At 41.2% G+C, this 19,818-nt stretch overlaps 1 protein-coding gene across 1 annotated transcript in view; it reads right to left on the reverse strand.

Moving 5' to 3' along the window:
• LOC137297224 (fat-like cadherin-related tumor suppressor homolog) overlaps positions 1 to 14,742 on the reverse strand; it is a 45,475-nt gene extending 30,733 nt beyond the window's left edge. Inside the window, exons 1-15 of the mRNA XM_067829237.1 lie at positions 14,466 to 14,742; positions 13,699 to 13,727; positions 13,062 to 13,219; positions 12,355 to 12,548; positions 10,940 to 11,176; positions 10,155 to 10,408; positions 8,736 to 8,922; positions 7,997 to 8,089; positions 6,883 to 7,204; positions 5,114 to 5,562; positions 4,229 to 4,471; positions 3,532 to 3,776; positions 1,870 to 2,056; positions 809 to 1,238; positions 62 to 252 (exon numbers count right to left, since the gene is read on the reverse strand). Coding sequence (XP_067685338.1) covers positions 62 to 252; positions 809 to 1,238; positions 1,870 to 2,056; positions 3,532 to 3,776; positions 4,229 to 4,471; positions 5,114 to 5,562; positions 6,883 to 7,204; positions 7,997 to 8,089; positions 8,736 to 8,922; positions 10,155 to 10,408; positions 10,940 to 11,176; positions 12,355 to 12,548; positions 13,062 to 13,219; positions 13,699 to 13,727; positions 14,466 to 14,742 — 3,496 coding nt within the window. The remainder of the gene's footprint in view (positions 1 to 61; positions 253 to 808; positions 1,239 to 1,869; positions 2,057 to 3,531; positions 3,777 to 4,228; positions 4,472 to 5,113; positions 5,563 to 6,882; positions 7,205 to 7,996; positions 8,090 to 8,735; positions 8,923 to 10,154; positions 10,409 to 10,939; positions 11,177 to 12,354; positions 12,549 to 13,061; positions 13,220 to 13,698; positions 13,728 to 14,465) is intronic.
• Between the last annotated feature and the right edge of the window lie 5,076 nt (positions 14,743 to 19,818).

The raw sequence follows: 19,818 nt of genomic DNA on the forward strand, positions 1-19,818 counted from the left end.
CTGGACGAATAATCTGAAACTTCATCTCCAGTTGACATTTTGAAGCTGCTTGTAAGAATACCTGTTAGTTTGTATGTCAGCGAGTCGTTCTGGTCGCCATCGGTGACCTTGAACAGCCGGCCGACCACAGAAGCGGGAGGTAACTCTTCGGGTACTGATGACGACAAAATTTCAATTTTTGGTGCCTCATCTGGAAGGTCATTCACTCTGACAGCCATCACTGCAGTTTCATCTTTTGATCCGTCGCTTATCCTGCAGAATGCCACGCAGAAAAAAATGCGTTAATTTACTCAGTTACACTGAACACGTAGCAGAGAAGGGTAAACCTTTACCGCAGTATTTGTGGAAGATATAATTGATATTTACATTTAGGAATTAATCTAAGCGCGTGTCAGGTATAACGCTACTCTCGTCTGTTAAGTTTGAGTTTGAGAATGGCGTTGGTGTATACATGTTTTGAAACCATGAATGCTCAGTGGGCCTGTCAAAAATATACACGGGGTCGCCAGAAGTGGGAAACCCATTTACAACAAGAGCATTGTATCGGTTCTTTTGCCCGTCCGTTTTGTTCCACGAAGCGATCGAGTCACTAAATACTAGTTTGGATAGTGTATGTATTGCCAAATGTGGGTTGATTGAAGCCATGCATATTAGGAATTTCTACTTGAATACAAGTATTGTTAAAATGCGTAAATACCCACTCACTCACTATTTCCTATAAAATGGCGAGAAGACAATCCGTAATTACATTGACATTTATTTTACAAGTATGTTTGAAAAAGTCATAAATCTTTAACATTTATTGTACCTAATGTCAACAAAATGAATGCGTGTGCTTTCATAGTCCAGCTGCTTCTTAACTTTCAAATTGAGCCCATCGAACTCAAAGGTGTCATTCCACTTTCCCGTGACCGTGTAGTCCGTCTTCTCCGCGCCGGGGAAGGCTCCGGTGAAGTTCTTTACGACATCGCCGACCGCTGCATCCTCAGCAACCTTGGCCACGAACTGCGACACAAAGCGCGCTGTCTTGGTGAGTTTAGACACTGTCTGCGTCACATCGATATTGACTCGGATCTTTCCTTCGGTAGTCCTCGGCGGAGTGCCCTTGTCCGCGACAGCAACGACGACGTCAAAGTAGGAGCTTGCCGTCTTCGCTCCGCTGTCGACGTGGACAGTTGTCAGCACGACGCCGGTGAGTGGGTCGACAGTAAATGCGCCCGTTACGTTCTCGCCGTTTTCTGTTGAATGGATCGTATATGTGTTTGCAAGTGGTTTAACTTTGAGTATCAACAAAATAATGAAAAGTGTAAACATAGCATAATGTGCTCTACATGTCCAATCATACCAAGTTTTCACTAAGAAATATAAAAGGATTGTAACAATACACAAAGACGCGAATATGCACCCTATAACCGATTCCTTTATGTTCCAAGAGTATGCCACAAAAAGTGATTCTTGTCACTAATTTAGATTCACTAGCATCGCTACCATTCGTAACAACTGGCCTGTTTCCTAGCGACCCGTACATTGTGCAGTAAACACGACAATGGCTTCATAATTAAGTTCTGGAGTCTTCCAAACAATGTCCTTTATACTAATACTTTTGTTCTGATGAAAGCACAACACATGCCAACAACTGTCTAATTCACAAGTGACCGAAAATCACAAATACAGGATATCTAGAACAATTACCTACATGAATTTACAAAACAATGGCAAATGAGGACCAAAAGGTTTAATCTTACGCCATTCATTTCAACGCAAAGTAAGAAACAATTTCATAAAGTGGTCACTATGGGGACACGAGTTGCTGTTGGCGGGGACACGGCTAATCACGAATGATCTTGTCATCATCTTGGTGGAGAGTACCTGTGACGGCGGAAGTCAATGAGTAGACCAGCTGCCCGTCTTCGCCACCATCTTGGTCTGTGGCGATGAACGTGCCCACTTCCGCCAGAGGAGTGTCAACTCCAAACAACGACTTGTTAGGGAAACTGCCATCTGAGTCAATGTCGGGCTGGCTCCACACGGGGGCAAATTCATTGTCAGGTACAATCTAGTCACAGAAAACAACAATGGTATTATTACCACCCACGATTCAGGAAGTTCACGGTGGTGAGTACTTTACGTATATGCCTCCACAACGTTCACGGAGTAGCCAAGTGGCTAAAGCGTTCGCTCGTCCCTCCGACTTCCCGGGTTCTATTTTCCAGATAGATACAACGTGCGGAGACCGTTTTTTTTTTTGGAGTCCATGCCGTGATATTGCTGGAAAATTGCTAAAAGTGGCGAACGGTCACACTCAATCACTCCCAAATACATAATAACTAGAAATGATGTGTTAATGCTCAGACCCAAAACTCGTCAAATTATATCACACGTAGGTTTCTCGTTGGAGTAAAGGTGGTGCAATGCCGCTTTTTGAAACATTCACAAAAAATCACAACAGGATTATTTCCATATACTGAACAATTGAGTGGAAACTGTATTGTCGGCGTGACAAGAGAGCGATTCAGCCACAAGGCTAATTACCCTTCTCACAGAGTAAAGAAAACAGATGAACAGAAGCCATGACCTAAATAGTGAATCAACAGGCGTTGAACTCCGTGAGCATATATGTGTTCTGGAATCGAAAAACATCAACGTATAATGGTAGCACAGTCATTAACATCAATATCGTTCAGCGCCACACTCAGCAATATTCCCGTTAAATGATGGCTGTCTGTAAATAATTGAACGTGGATCTGCCAATCCAGTGAGAATCTACCCTGCTGGTTTGTGAAGACACGTATTAACCAAGTCAGCCACCCTGACCATCCGATTCCGTTAGCCACCTCTTGCGATAAGCATGGGCTGCTTAAGATTCTAACCAACGAGTGTCATCGGTATTTAAAAGTAGTGAAATCATCATCATCATCAACAGACAGTATTATTGTATGTTCCGTGTCAAGTGATTCCAGCAAGAACCCAGTACACACTGACATGCGGGAATCTTACAAAACGGAACATGATGAATTATGGAACATGAACAGATACTGGAACAAGACAACGTGTCAAAAAGCCACTGAAACAGGTCACTGAACACGCACAATTGGAGTTGAATCCTTTAGATCCCTCAAAGTGGAGTATAACTAGACTCCTAACAGTAATACACGCGTCAGACTTGCATCCCATAGGGTTGGCTATGTTTCCAAGTTTGTCAATTTCCCCATTTGTGATTCACAAATAATGGTTCTTGTCTAAGACCGGCACGACTTCATAACAATGCACACCAAGCTTCCATGCTGTGATAAAACCATCTCTCAATCACTCTCTCACAGTACCTGTGGCAAACGTTCTTGATTACAACTACCCAACTCGTGTAACAAGAAGTACTGAACATAGGTGACCGTGACACGAAAACGAAACAGACCCTTTTGCTCTGACCTTGACCCAAACATTGCAACTCCTTTGACCTTGACCCAAACATTGCAACTCCTTTGACCTTGAGCCATACATTGCAACTCCTCTGACCATTACGACTGGTCCTACCTTGACGACTACCACTGTCTGGCCTGTCTTGGCTGGACCGCTCTGGGGGTTGTCCACTGCTTGAATGACCACAGTGTGTTGATAATGAGAAATGTTGCCGTCCTCGTAATCAAGCTGGGTTCCGTCTACATATAGCTTGTCCCCTTCCAGGCTGTACAGAGGACTGGTGCTGCTTATCTGTAGCGTCACGTTACCATTTGGGCCACGGTCAAGGTCACTGTAGGTTAGCTGGGCCACAAGCAAATCTAACAAAAAATTGAATAGCGATGTAATAAATCTCAGACTCAGGAAACCCTTTTCATACAGCCCTCTTCCTAATTTGACACTTTAAATAACATGATTCCCGCCGCCATAGAGCGACGTCAAACAACAAACCAACTCAGTTTTTATCAATATTAATTCAAGTAATATTCCAGCTATATGGCAGCGATCTGTAAATAATCTAGCCTGGGCCAAACAATTCAGTGATCTTAGAAGCATGGGCTACTAAAGATCAATTCCAACCCGTATGTTCACAGGTCGTTTCCGAAGGGATATACACTAAAGGTTAACACAAAGGCTGTTACAACTTGATTTTAACTTCTACAATTTCATAAAAAATGTTTTACAATTACTGAAAATATTTTGTGGTCAACTGATTTTCCTTAGGAAGATTTCAAATACACGTAAAGCCTAAAATGATTCAGTGATTTATTACGTTTTGTTGAATTTTCTGTTGCATTTGCTGTTATCAGTTTCTGATGAAATTCTGGTTCATTGTCGTTGATATCAATAAACTTTATGGTGATGTTGGCTTCTTTCTTCTTGGATGCTGAATCTGTGACCGTGACCTTCAGGCTGTCCAGAAAGGTCTTCGTGGTGTTGGACTCGAAGTCCACTCGCTCCTTGAGTTTCATCACTCCAGAGATGGGCTCAATGTCAAACAGGGCGCTGTCATCACCTGAAGGCGTGAAATTGCAAAAGGTATGAACAAGATATGGCCCCCGGGGAGTTTTAAAAATATTGGGAAGTTAAAAGAGTATTGGAAAGTGCGATAGGGATAGGAGGTCCTATGACCGTGGACAGTAATGTAAGTACCACCGTGAGCAGGTAATATGACTTGATATGAGCGCCATGTTATTACTATTACTATTACTAATATTACTATTGCTTTTATTACTGTTCGAGTGTGTACTTTCGGATATGGTTTTCAGTGATGATTGGTCCACTGGGGATGTGACGTCGCATTGGGAGCACTGGCAAATAACGCATCACTTTTGGTTTCGTTGTCTAATGCCGCATTAAGCAATATTCCAGCGGCGTTATTCAAAACCAAACCAATACCAAAAAATCATGTTGACAAGTTCTAAAATATGTTCATACTAACATGTGGGCCTCAAACACTGAAATTGATATCAGTGTCCAAATTCAACCATTGCTGCCATAATGTTTGAGTAGTATCGTACTGACAGTACACTGAGGCACGTATTGTCTTGGAGATGACAGTGCTTGTTTGGTCGGAAGGCTCGTGTCCGATTTCAATGGCGTATCAAGTGCATATCTTATGTGTCCTTTATACGTGTTTACCGGACTGATTACTTACCACTGAGTTCAAAAGTCAGGGTGTTATTTTTTCCTCCACCCAATACAGAGAAGGGGCTTGGTAGCGGGAGACCAACTGGGTATTCTTCAGGTATTTGAAAATCATTCCTGGGCTCCAGTACCAGCTCCGCACTTCCCGCTCCACCGGCTTCCCGTCCTCCAGCTCCACCAGCCCCGGCTCCTCCTCCGGACCCACCTGCCCCAGCTCCAACACCACCAGCACCGGCTCCACCAGCACCTGCACCACCAGCTCCGGCTCCACCAGCTCCAGCACCACCAGCACCGGCTCCACCGGCACCGGCACCGGCACCACCAGCACCGTTTTTTCCAGCTCCGGCCCCGGCTCCACCGGTTCCACCACTTCCAGTTGTATTTCCGCCCACTGTAGAATTGCTCTGGTCACTTCCTATGATGGCCGTTGCTGCTACCTTGTGGACACCGTCCGAGGCCCTGATGAACGTGCAGTCATCTCTCGTTAATCCAGTTTTCAAATTGTTTGAGTGATATAAGGACCCTCATGAACATAAGGGCATATTCTGTCAATTAACAGGTGACATAGTCTTTTGCCACATTAATAAGATCAGCATTTCACAGAATGAACTGCACTTACGTGTAGAAATATGATTTCGGAATTATTTGGTATATTTCTTAAAACGTAAATTTTACTAATGACTGGGGAGGTTTGTTCTTGTCTCTTTTATATGTGTGTTGTTGGTGGTTGGTTGGATGAGTATATCGTTGATATGTTACACTCAATCTGTAAAAACAGTCATTTCGTCAAATGACTCAAAACCTAGTTCTAGTCAGACTGATTGCCGGAGCAATTTAGTCAGCCCATCAAATGCAAGGTATTTGTGCCGCATGTGGTCCCAACAAAGGGAAACTGATATACAAAGTCTTCTTTTCCTTTTTTGTGTTTCTGTTGGGTTTTTTTAAACAAAAATGATGTAGTCACTTGGTCAAATGACTGGTTGAACATTTCAGTCATTTAGAGATATGACCGAGAATTTTAGTCTTTGGCCAAATGACTAATCGTAATTTGACGAAATGAGTGTTTTTACAGATTGAGTTTAACAGACTGACCGTAAGAGGTATAGGTCCGAAATAGAATCCACGTATCAAGCCTTTGAGAAAACCTTTGGCAATAATTCTCATTAGAAGACTTTATTGATGAGGGAACGACCCTACGCACCCTTTCCCTAGAACTCACCAACACTTCTCATAGGGGTTGCGCAGTGTAACAAACATACAAAAGGACTGGATTCTGTCTCTATACCACTCGGTTGCGTTCCATAAAGTGATGGCAGCGCTCCCACTGTCGTAAGTCAGTGTTAAAGTGTAGGAGTGTATCAGCCCTGCGCTACGGTCGTTTAAGATAAACAAAATTACTGACTGCCTGAAAATGCCATTAATAATGTTATCGTACTACATAAGTTGATGTAATTTCGAACAATTTCAAGCTTTCGTTTCCTTTTTCCTTAGACAAAAACCCAAGGAAGACGTTCTTTATGGATGTTAACTTCTTAGTTATGAGGAACACAACGTCTTTGTTATGGCCTAATTAAGACGTATGTCTCACAATAAAGAAGTTGACATACATGAAAATTCTCTTCATTTGTGTATTTCTTAATGCCATTCAAAGACCTCAACTGAAGTCAGTCTAAACATACAAACATATGTTTCCCTTCTAGTTATGATTCATTCATGTCTAACAGCTAAAACAAGAGTTCATGTCACCACTTTCATCATATATTTCAAATACACTAATACCTCAGAATTAAAACGTAAGATTTCCCACTGGCGACCGTCTTGGCAGCCTTTATTGTCTTGCCGTCATACTCGAACAGATCCTTGTACTGCCCTCCAAGGGTGAAGGTCATTTTGTCGCCATCTGCGTCAGTCGCTCTAAGGAAGGCAACCACGTCTCCTTTATTCATGTTATCCGTCAGGGGTATTTCATTTACGGTGTTGTTGAAAGAAGGTGGGTTGTCGTTGACGTTGGAGATGCGGATCCTCATTGATGCCGTTGTATTCCTGGAGGGGTTACCTGTATCTGCTGCTGTGAGTTGCAGATCGTAGTACTCCTCCCCGCCTGGCAGAAAACAAGGAATGGTTGCAAAGGTCGTCTGTCGAAAACCTACGTCATTAACCCTCGTGTATAGCACAACATCTCTCAACCATCCTTGAACCAAATAGAAGCGCTTCAGTGTAGTTGCTTTTTAAAGAAACATCAGGAGTGGGTGAGTTGCACATTCCACCCATGTGAGGAATTGAACCCGGGTCTTCGGGCGTACACTTTAACCACTAGGCTAACCTATCGTCCCTTAACCAACAAGAGAAAACAGAGTTCGGTGTGTCCCGGAAAACAAGAGTTAATCACTCAATTTGTCCATGATTAAATCAAAACATCTTTAGTGCGTATATATATGCACATGTAGATCCAGGTAAGAATTGATCTTCAGTAACCCATGCTTGTCGTCAGAGGCGACTAACGGGATCGGGTGTTGGTTGACACATGTGATCGTATCCCATACGCGTAGATCGATGTTCCTGCTGTAGATCACTGGATTGTCTGATCCAAGCTCGACTGTTTACAGACTACCGCCATCTAGCTGAAATTTGCTTATGAAATCGTGTACTATGATGGATGATGTGGTAACTTAGAGGTTTGGTTAGAATGTTGATTTGTCACGCCCCAAACCGGGGTTCGATTCCAAACGTATGTACAATGCCTGAAGCCCATTTGCGGAGTGTTGCGAAATACCAAAACACACCATGCACGGCCTCTTGCTATGAAATGGGCGTGCCAATACGTTAAAAAAACAACTATACTTCGGATGTTTGCACCTGAGAAAGGCAAATATAAACCCGGGTTCATAATTACCTGTACCCGTGTCACTGTCGAGTATGGCAGCTGTCTTCAACTCACCAGTCTTCACGTCTATCCAGAAAGTGTTATTGGTGGCCACGCCTGACGCTGGGGACACAAAACATTTATTTCATTTCATTTCATTTCATTTCATTTTAGTTTAGTTTAGTTTAGTTTAGTTTAGTTTAGTTTAGTTTAGTTTAGTTTTTTACGGTAAATTACGCATTATAATACCAGCCAACCAAGATTCCATATCGCAGTTTAACATGGATATAATTATATTAATAGTTATACTACCAACCAAACGTAACCTTATCATATGAGATTAACGCCGAGAGCCAGGTAGGGTAAAATTTACTACAGTTAGACGCTCTCCAGACGTTCTGACAGTCATAAGGGCGGTGGTATAGCCAAATGGTTAAAGCGTCCTCCCGTCATAGGAGGAATGACGTAAACTGCCCTTTTAGAGCATCGGCAGGCTGACAAGAGGTATGAGGTGGAGAGTGCCGTAAACAAATACGAGCAAACATCATCATGAAATCAACATGGACAATTGTCCGATCAACAATTTACAGGTAGGATATGATTCTGTTGTTATGACTCAAAATCATAGTAAAACGTTATCAAATAAAATATGAGTCATACTTCGTTGTAAAAGTTAAACGCAATAAATTTTTAAAAATGATTTAAATGAGACACTGAACCTCACAAAAATGTACATTTGAGCCTACGAAGGTATTGTCAATCGCCGTACCTGTAGTAACAGACGATATGCTGTAACCTATCATCCCATCCTCTCCCTTATCTTCGTCCTTGGCTGTAACTATGACAACACGAGTCAGGGGAGCAGCGTCTTCTGATAACGTCATATCCGGGAAGGCATTACTGCTGTTTAACTTCGGGGAAGACCAAACAGGGTCGTATTCATTTTTGGAGATAATCTGAAAAAAATGTATCTTGTGAGATAGATGGTAACTAACACGTGTTGTGATCTCTATGTTTGTTTGTTTGTTTGTTTGTTTGTTTAACACCGCACGTGGCAATTTCCAATTTTCGGTCTGAACCAGACCGATCCAGTAATCAACATCACGAGCATCGATGTGCGTAGCTGGTAATCGATGTCTACCAAGTCAGTGAACCAGTGATCTCTTTGGTTTGTCTCTTGTGACAAGCATGGGCTACTGAAAATCATTTCTAAATCGGATCTTCACAGGTTCGTATCTCAGACCCAACCTCGTGAGGGATCTTGTTCTCAAAACACCATACCCGTCACGTGGCTTCTAAAAATGGTAGATGTCTAAAACCTGCACCAAATGTGTTTCCTCTCAACCCCAACTGACACTGGGATATACAGGAAATCCTATTCAAATGGCGTTAGTCGCACAATGCCGAAACATGACCATTTCAGAAAATGACCTTCTTTTCAGCCAGTTCGAATGTTTACTTGTGAAAGTGAAAATAAACATCACAAACAACTCTGGTTACACTGAATTTCCAATTCCTTGTTCCGTAGTAAAATGGTATTTACAAATGAATTTTAATTTTAAACTTTGAAAATAAGGTATGTCTATATTTTATGAGGAGGTGTAAGCATCTACGACGTCATACACTGTCCCTGTTGTTTGATGAGGTCGTAAAATGATTCACAACACATCTGATCTGGCTCACCGTTAAACACCATTTAGGCGCCTATTCAGTGTAGTTCTGTAACGCACAATGAGATTGATATAATATCAATTCCGTTCCAGACCGCCAAACGTTTCTCGCGCAGAGCCTCGTTTTGGGATTTCCACGACTTCCGGGTTTCCGTTTGTCAGATCTCGCTGAACGCCTAAGCACCGTGTACGACATGTTTGCAAGGACTAGGTGGAACATAGTGTTGCAATATACAAGTGCTTAGATGTATCAAATCATAGTCATTAATATTTATGTATCCAGTTCATTTAACTGGATAAATGAGTCAAAAAAAAGTCTGGGTTGGTTATTGCACTAAGTTGCGCAATAGGACGGAACCTAGTGAACAGGAAACGAGAATGTTGTGTAATCAATGTGTTGACTTGTGGGTAACATGTGTTACTGAACAACTCTAACCCGGTGTTTAAAGGTTAGTGATTACTGTATCCAGTGCGTTTAGTGTGCCCTGTATCTTATAGCCTAAGAATGAACTCGTTACCTTTAAACGAATAGTAGCGGATCCTGTTTGTGGTTGCTCAAACTCTGGAGTATCTACAGCCATAACAGTCAACATTAACTCGTCGTCCCCATCTTTCATTGTTTCCAAGTCAATCTCATCCCCGTTAACAAACAGATCCGTTCCGTTCAACTTGAAATACTTTGTAGTGTCGTTTTCCCCAGCAAGGGAATACACAACATGTCCATTTCCACCGTAGTCGTTGTCGGTCGCCGAAAGTTGAATCAGAAATGTTTCTGAAATATGGAAATGTTCTTGTCAGTGACAGCCTGGTTATGTCACCCTAGGCTGTTACTATGGTTAGGGGAACAAATACCCGTGAAGATCCGGGTTAGAATTGGCCTTCAAAAACCCACGCTTATCGTGAGAGGCGACTGATGGGATCGGGTGGTCAGGCACTTGGTTGACACATGTCATCATATCCCAGTTGTGCATATCGCTCAGCACATGTTCAGCACATGCTGTTGATCACTGGATTTTTCACGATTATTTACAGACCGCCGCTGTATAGCTGGAATATTGTGGAGCGCGAGGTAACTCACGTCCTCGCTTGGTTTTCAAGCGTAAATGACCAGTTAAGACAACAAAGCCATGATGTGTCTCAGCTATATTGTCGATGAGACAATTTTCATGTTGGTGATCATTAATCATTTTGCCGAAAAAGACTTTTCCGATATCGTTTTTTAGCCCTTATTCAGATTGCAATTATCACTTTTAGATAATTAGATAAAACATTCGAGATTTTAGGTGTCCTGTATGGTTCTCACCTCGCGTGGAGTTTTCGGTGATATTCAAGTTGTATATATACTGTGGAAACTTCGGTGTGTTGTCGTTCACGTCCATGATGGTGATGTTCTTGGTGATGTTGCTTTCGTGGTTGAGGCTGTCCATTACCCTAAACGTCAACCCATTCAGCGAGAAGTGTCCTTCGTTGCCGTCGTGGTCGATGCGGCGTTGTACTCGTAGGACGTTGTTGGAAAGGTTCAAAAACTCGCTTTCTGGACCTTAAATGGGACATGGTCACACAAGTGTGAGATACGTGTGAGACAGGTCTTAGGCATGTGTGAAAAAATGTGAGAGATACGAGTAATGTGTGAGACGTGAGACAAGTGTGAAGCATTTGTTGGACATATGAGAAATGTGTGAGACAAGTGTGAAGCATATGTGACACTTGTGGGACAAGTGTGAGACAATTGTGAGGCATGAGAGAGACAATTGTGATACACGTGTGACACTTGTGGGACAGGTGTGAGACAATTGTGAGGCATGAGAGAGACAATTGTGATACACGTGTGACACTTGTGGGACAAGTGTGAGACAATTGTGAGGCATGAGAGAGACAATTGTGATACACGTGTGACACTTGTGGGACAAGTGTGAGACAATTGTGAGGCATGAGAGAGACAATTGTGATACACGTGTGAGACATGTGGGACAAGTGTGATACAAGTGTGAGACCTAGTGGATTTTTACAGTTTTACCTGAAAATACATGTGTATATATAAAAGCCCAGGTGCAAAATTAAAGATACCCCTCATCTGATTTTACCATATGATTTTACCATGTTTTAGGTAAGCGATAAAATACTGTATTTTCGCTTAGTCAACATTAAAATACGAAATACGTCAACGCGTTTTTTTTTGTTTTGTTTTGTTTGTTTTGTTTTTGTTTTTGTTTTTTGGGTTTTTTTGGGGGTGTGTGTTTTGTTTTGCTTTTTTGTTGTTGTTGTGTTTGATTATTTAATGATTAGTATATGTGTGATCATTTCATAATACAGGGAGTCTCGGTCAGTATTGCAGTATTTAGTACTAGTTCTGTAAGACTGGAGATATTACGGAGGAAGTAATGGCGCTATGTTTGCGTGCAAAACGTTGGTTCTGTTATGGAGTAATGATGTTACATTTTACTTGTCTTGCAATCTATGTATGCCGCTTCAAAGCAATTTTCATAAACCTTCGAAATTGCTTGTTTTGCAGTGTTGCTGTTGCATTATATCATATCTGTTCATTCAATGGAGGTCTCTAGTGTGTTAGTTACTATATTTAGAACTGGAAGGAAGGAAAACGTAGAAGTTTCTACAGCTGTCGGTTAACGCTGGAATGGACAGAAGCATATGGTGTTTAGTTTATGGGAAGGAAGAAGGAAATTGAGACGTAGCAGAACTATAGTGAGAATCAGTTACCTTCTAGCATAAATGTCATGGTGTCGTTCATGTCTTTGTCGGTGGCGCTGAACAAGCCGCTGATGACGTATCCAACTGGCATCTCCTCAGGAACCTTCACTTCATCGTTATAACTAAGTGTTGGCGGCTCATCATTGACGTCGGTTACTTGAACCGCCATGGAGGCGGGGACAGTGTTGAAGCCGTCAGTTATTCTGGTGATGACAGTGTTGATTTGTTATTTCCCATTGTTAGCAAATAACAGTGAATGAGTGTAATTTTACGCCGCTTTCGAAACATGTCATTACTGTCATACTTTATATGTTTGCTTATAATATCTTGAGAGCTAGTGTTTTCTTTGATTTCAAAACCAAAAGAAAAATCTGAAACAACTTTTTTAACAATATTAACAACAAGTGTGCGTTGTGGGGTGGGTGGTTGGACGGATATAGCTGTGCGCGTAAAAGCCCATGGTGAGGCTTGGGGTGACATTTGAAACACTTAAAATAATAGGTATCGTACAAACCTGAGATTTTGGAAGGTATAAATAGAATAATATTACTCTAGACTCATAAAATGAACACAGTGAAAATCCAGGCTTGAGCGCTCATTAGGGATGTATTGACCGTATGCCTTTTCGAATGAACCTAGTATATAATAATAGTTTTCTGTTATCATACCATTCACCACAGAAACATTCTGTTTCAGAACAAACTGAAAGGACGTACGATATTTCTATACTGTAGAACGACTGCTTCTCGTAGTCCAGCATTTTCTTCAACATGAGGCTTGATCCGTTCAACTTAAACATATCCTGGGCCTTTCTGCCCAACGAATACGTAATTTTGTCGGACTCAGGATCGAATGCTTTGATCTCAAAGATCTCCTGGAAGAAGAACATATGGTAAAATGTCCATAGAAGTTATGGCGATAAAACGGATCCGGTTTTTCTTTTTTTTCAAAGTATGATAAGTATTACAAGTAGACAATAAATGAATACTTGAATAAATAAATGGGTGTATTCTCTGCATCCTGCAAATTGTTGACACTTACGTACCAATGGTTTTATCCTCTGCACCCACCTCATACGTGACCTACTTTATCAGTGACAGTGCCCTCTGCACCCACCAAATACGTGACTTACTTTATCGATGACTGTAACCTCTGCACCCACAACATACCTTATCTATTTTATCAGTGACTGTGTCCTCTGTACCCACTACATACTTGACCTGCTTTATCAGCGACAGTGTCCTCAGCATCCACCATATGCTTGACCTACTTTATCAATGTCCGTATCCTCTACATCCAGCAGATACTTGGCCTACTTTATCAGTGACATTGTCCTCAACACCCACCACTTACTTGACCTACTTTATCAGTGACAGTGTCCTCTGCACAAATCATATACGTGAAATACTGTATCGGTGACTGTATCATCTGCACCGGTACATACGTGACTTACTTTATCAGTGACAGTGTCCTCTGCCACCTTTACCACCGTCGCGCCATGGCTTAAGGGAGCCGTAAAACGGGGTGGACTGTCTGGAAATATGGTTGAGTATATATAGCAGTTAGATGTACGTTTATTCTTATAAATCTTCGTAAATATATTCTATCATGTGACACCGCAGTACCAGGGGCACTTTATGTAGAGAGGGCTAGTTAGGATGAAGACTGTATTTCACTTCTCTAAAATGCATCTCGTCAAAATTGAAATTCAGTATGTGCGTTCGCATAACTTTAGATGCTTAGACGTGTGTATTCCTATGTACGTAAGATTTACAGGACAGAGTCGTCAGACTCACTGACTTCAAGGCTTACAATGAAATGAATAAGTTTCAGACTGAAAAAAATGGAAATCTTTGACACACACAGTACACTGTTGCAAAATATTTACAATGATAAGTATTACGGGCATACAATTAATGAATAAAAGAATAATGAAATGATTATGTTTCAGACTGGAAAAAAAAAACTTTTGGACACAAACCGTACATTACTGCAAAATACCGAGGGAAAGTTGAGGGGGTAATAATGAAATTACAGTTCGTAGTTTCAATGAAATAAACATATCTTATTCTCGAGCTGTTGTTAAAAATAAACTTCTTTGAACTTCTTAATCTACTTACCAACTCGAAATCTCCATGTAACGTTGGCTTTCTGTGACATTACGTTGAGAATATTCACTGATATTTTGGTTGTGCTCTGATAATGAAGGAACTTGTCTTTCGTTATGTCGGTTCCATCGCCCACTTCAATGTACCCCCGGTTGTCCCACTTGATGAAGTAGGATTTGAACCCAGTACAGTTCATCGTAGTCTTGACAGCGGTGGCGTGGAACGTCGAACATTTGAAACAGCTGTCTTTGATTCCGTTCATGCGTCTCTTTCTCAGTGCGCCTAACATAATCATAAAGTAGTTCTTGTCTTTCACGAAATTGGACGTCTTTGACAATACGATGTATGCGTTCATGCACCCTTTAACCTCAAATAGCACATGGTTATATCCCGTAATAGGAACGCCATAGCCATTCAGTGTCACTAATTTCAGATCGCCGTAGGTTTTGGTTTCGATTAAGCGACCTGCAAAAAGATAAATGCTAGGTATCATCACCGTTTGGTTTTGTATATGGTATGACAGTTGTTTTGCGCCGTGGCAAGCAATAATCATACTCATCACGAGTTTGTGGTCTATGTTTGTGTTAATTGTAGCAGCAGTAGTAGTGGTAGTAGTAGTAGTAGTAGTAGTAGTAGTAGTAGTAGTAGTAGTAGTAACGTCAACAATAGCATCACTAGTATTAGCAGTAGTAGCAATAGGAGTAGCAGTAGTAGTAGCAGCAGCAGCAGTAGTAGTAGCTGTTGTTGTACCTGTACATTGTACTTGTTCACGAAGTGATAACAAGACGATGGTTGTAATAACGTGCCACGGTGGAAGGAAATAAATGGTCCCAACAGTAGAAAATACCTTATCACGACAGTGTAAAATAACATTCTACGATATATGATAGATTACCCTTGACGGAGCACCGAGGTGACTGTGCTTTTGTTTGCAGAGTTACGCCCCTTGGACACGCCCAAAACCTGGATTGTTGGTCCGAGCCCTGTCCCGCCAGTAAATATTTCACCCATACCTCGAGGCTTTTAAAAAGACAAAAAACGGTAATGGTCTGAGGTTTTCACCTTAGGTCTTTTCTCCTTTCTAGGTGATATGAAATGCCATAAATGTATTGGTGTCGAAAACTGCGTCTCACTCTATATTCCAGCAATATCACGGCGGGGGACACTAGATATGAGTTTCAGATATTGTACCCATGTAGGAAATCGAACCCAGGTCTTCAGCGTGAAGAGCGAACGCTTAATCACGAGACAACCTTACCGCTCCAATGAGCTCAATGTCTTGAGTAACATTTTATGAATTTCTATCATCACTGTCTCAGATATAGAGAGACAAATACAGCTGAAGTTTCTCTCAAAACAATACCCACCTGCGTGCGCGGTTGTCATTGCAACCAGAAGGATCCATAAAGCTGTAAGGGGCTGCATAACTTCTCATCAGCCTTCAAAGCACTGCATAAAGACGGCACACAATAGAGGCAATATCTGTATTTCAAAAAGCAACCATATCCCGAAGTAAGGTCTGTGAATTCAAATGGCCCAGATTGTCATGTGAAACAAGGTGGCGGCCCGCACGGAACCGCCTCCAGTTTCCGGTTTCGGGCTAAATAATTGTTGCTTTAGATCTAAATGTCGTTAAGATGACATCATGTACTGGAATGTAGCCGAGATGAATGTACAGACAAATGGCTGGGTCATTTGTGACAGGACAAGATCGTGGAGAGGGAACAGCCCGGAAACACTTTCAGAACAGAACGTCGTTACAACGTTATATACCCTATGGGCTCCCATTTACAGTGTCACAGCGTTGTGGCCTGACGTGGTGAAACGTCATTTTCACGTCTCCACAAGGTTAAGGTTATTTGATGCTAACGTATTTACGTTGTATTACGTTCTGTTTAACGTTAACAGTTGAGTGGTTTCCCCCTTTACTGAACAGTACACAAGAAACGAAGCAGAAATTCACTTCAATGTTTATTTGTCAATTTGCATGTTGTGTTGGCCGTGTGTTTTTCTGAAGTTGTAGCTTAATAGTGAAGAAATGTTTTACAGAAAACTCTATCGTGAGACCAAGTTATAAGTAACATTGTTGTAACGTTGTGAGGAACCCAAAACAGAACGTTTCCTTTACGTACGTTCCCAACGTTTTTGTTCCGCTGTGGCATAACATTATAAAAAGACGTCATACTGACGTTGTGACAACACTGTGTCAAAACGTTACAATCTACAACCTCTCAGCTATGTTCCAGATATATGACTGTGGTCTGTAAATATTCGAGTCTAGACCAGACAAACCAGTGATCAACACCGTGAGCAGGAAACTTGTGATTAGATGCATGTCTCCGAGATCTGGATTCCGACTAACACGAATGCGAGAATACTATATACAACATAACAGATAACTACTCACGGCTGTTGAATGTGTTTGCAGTCCTTGGGCAAACTATAAAGTATCGATCATTTCCAGTCAGATTATCGATACTAATGCCACATTATCTTCAACCCCGCTTGACCACAAGACCAGATGTTGGAATTACCATAAAAGTGACGTTTTAGTCAGGGCTGCTTACATCTTGACATAGAGGAAAGCGCTGGGAGGTAAGCTCGTTGATCGTGAGAACAGAAAAATACACATGACCACTTCTATTGTTTTTTGACAGGTACTAAACACAGGTGTACAGTGGTTCTCGTTTATCACAATGACTGCATTTGAAAGCTATCGAGAGAACAATGGTGGAGTTTTCAAAATTATATAGCAGTGAATGGGCATGTGTTTGATTTTGTAATTAAATCCAGTAATGGTATTTTGAAGCACACATTATGTTACAGAGTTGGGGGTGGGGGTGGGGGTGGGGTTGTTTTTGTTTGGTTTTTTATTGGTTTATTTTGTTTTTGTTTTGCTAGGTTTTTTTGTTGTTGTTGTTGTTGTTGTTTTGGGTTTTTTGTTTTTGTTTTGTTGTTTTGTTGTGGTGGTGGTGTTTTTTTTTGTTTTGTTTTTGTTTTGTTTTTTGTCTGTTTGGTTGGTTGTTTTTTTTTCTGTTGTTGGTGGGGTTTTTTGTTTTGTTTTGTTTTTCTGGTGCCATGTTTACTTCATCAAGAAACACAGCTAGTAAATAATTTGAAAATCAAACGAGACTTTCCGGTATGGTGAAGTTTGATATAAATTCTCCGAGGTACATGGGCACAAGTGCGATCACATGAGATTGCACATGCGCAAACGGGTTCCAGTCTTTAAACCTGTTCTATGAACTAATGAATACCCTGAAGAAAAGAGGGTGGGAGGGAGCGGCATGTGACGTCACTTGTGCCCTGGTACCTCGACGAATTTACAGGAAAGTCTCGTTTTATGTTCACATTCTCCCTCAGTACCAGGTCACATGAGAGACCATTGAGATTTTAAACAAAGGTGTCATCAAACATATTTATAGTAACTAGTTTTCTATCATCAGGTATACAAAATGTTAAGAATGCAACCTTACTGTATTATATGTATAGTAATAGTATTCTATTCTTCTGCCATAAAATGGAATTACAGTCAGACATACCCGACATCTCAAATCTCGGTTATTGAGCATAATAACCACACCTGTAACGAATAATGGAAATGCTGCTAATCTCTATTCTAGTTGTAAGAAAGAAGCGTCAAAGGCATAGCCATACCTGATATATTGATCCTTGAACGTATCAGTACAACTGTAACACAATATGGAAATGCTACAATACTGCTATGTTATTTGTAATAAGTCATAACCGCTCAAACTCAATCTGACTAAACACTCCCATTACTTATACTGATGAGCCATGAGAGTGGTCATTACTGTTCCTGACAAAAGTTTCCTGAACCACAAGAGCGTGGAGATGGTTGCTGCCACAATCTAAAGGCCTCCTTGTACTGATGCCGTGTATTTGGAGTGAGTGAGTGGGTCTGGTTCACAGTGCTTTTAGCATTACTCCTGCAGTGTCACGGTGAACACCAGAAATGGGCTTCTCACGTTGTAGTCATGCGGAGATGCGAAACCCACCTTTAACCTGTGTTTCCATATGCCCGCAGTGCATGATGCGTATTGAGTAATGCGTAAACAATACTTTATGCAAAAATAGTGATAGCGATTTCCATGCACCCATGAAACGTGGCATCATACTAAATGCATTGTGCGTGAATTTGCTGACGTTCAAAAGTGTCCGAATACGCATCACGCAGCAATAGGGAGGCCGGAAGTAGGGATTCCCAATACGTATTCCCGGTGTCACTTGGTTTTCATTGTACCCACAAGAAAGAATGACTTGATTTAACGCGTCTCATAGCCTTGATACACGTCCATGGAACTGGACACTACTCACATGTAACACGCACTACGCATCGCGCAATTACGCATACAATACGTACACATGGGTAGATACAGATACGTTATATTCGGACATTTGACGTAATTTTCATTGACATGTTATTTAAGAGTAGCATAAATAATTTTCATGAAGTAAGTTCAGGATGGATCTTTGTACAATTTCACAAGCAAATGTGAAATTATCTCTGCTCTGCACGCATATTTTCCACATAGGAAAAAAAGTTCACCTTTACAAGCTTGTAAATCTTTTGTAAAGATGATGTTTACAAGACATTTACAACTTTGGAAAGATGATGTTTACAAGACATTTCCATTTTGTAAAGATCCACAAGGGGAGATAACTGGTTGTGATGGTAAAACGGTCTGCAAGGCCTCAAATTCACACCTAATAAATCCCAAAGGCTAATTACAGTTTGACCCCTGGACATAATTAATGAGGTAATTGGGGCGTGAAATAAGAGTGGGACAGACCACTGTTCAGTGGACAGGGGTCACTCTGTTAGGGGTAGGATGTTGATGCTCTTACTACAGTGTTCGGTGGAGTGAAGATGCATGGGTGTGTCTTTCACTATGCCCAAGCTGATTAGAAAAGAATTCCGACTCAGTATCCCACTTATTTTGTGTTTGAGAACAGTGAATAACAATAACCATAAACAATATCACCTTGTCACCTCTGATAATATGCTAAATGATAGAGATTGTGTTATGATAACATAACATATGACAGTATATGTTGCTATGAATCATGTGGTCGATCCAACTTTTACCAATAGTACCAGTGATACAGATGGGATAGGTCACCTTTTGAAATATTTCACAATCATATTTGATTTTTGTTGTTTCTGTTGATTCTTCCTTTCTGTGGTCAGCCAAGCAACAATCCACCATAATCCCATAAAATCATTGAGGCATTAAGTCCCATAAGTCAACTGAATAATTTTAGGCTTCGTGGGACTACACCTGTTGTACACGGGCTAGTTGCAGTTAACACATACTGCTATATTTAACATAACTAAACAATA

This window comes from Haliotis asinina, chromosome 9 (assembly GCF_037392515.1).
Source record: "Haliotis asinina isolate JCU_RB_2024 chromosome 9, JCU_Hal_asi_v2, whole genome shotgun sequence".
In the NCBI taxonomy this organism is placed as follows: Eukaryota; Metazoa; Mollusca; class Gastropoda; order Lepetellida; family Haliotidae; genus Haliotis; species Haliotis asinina.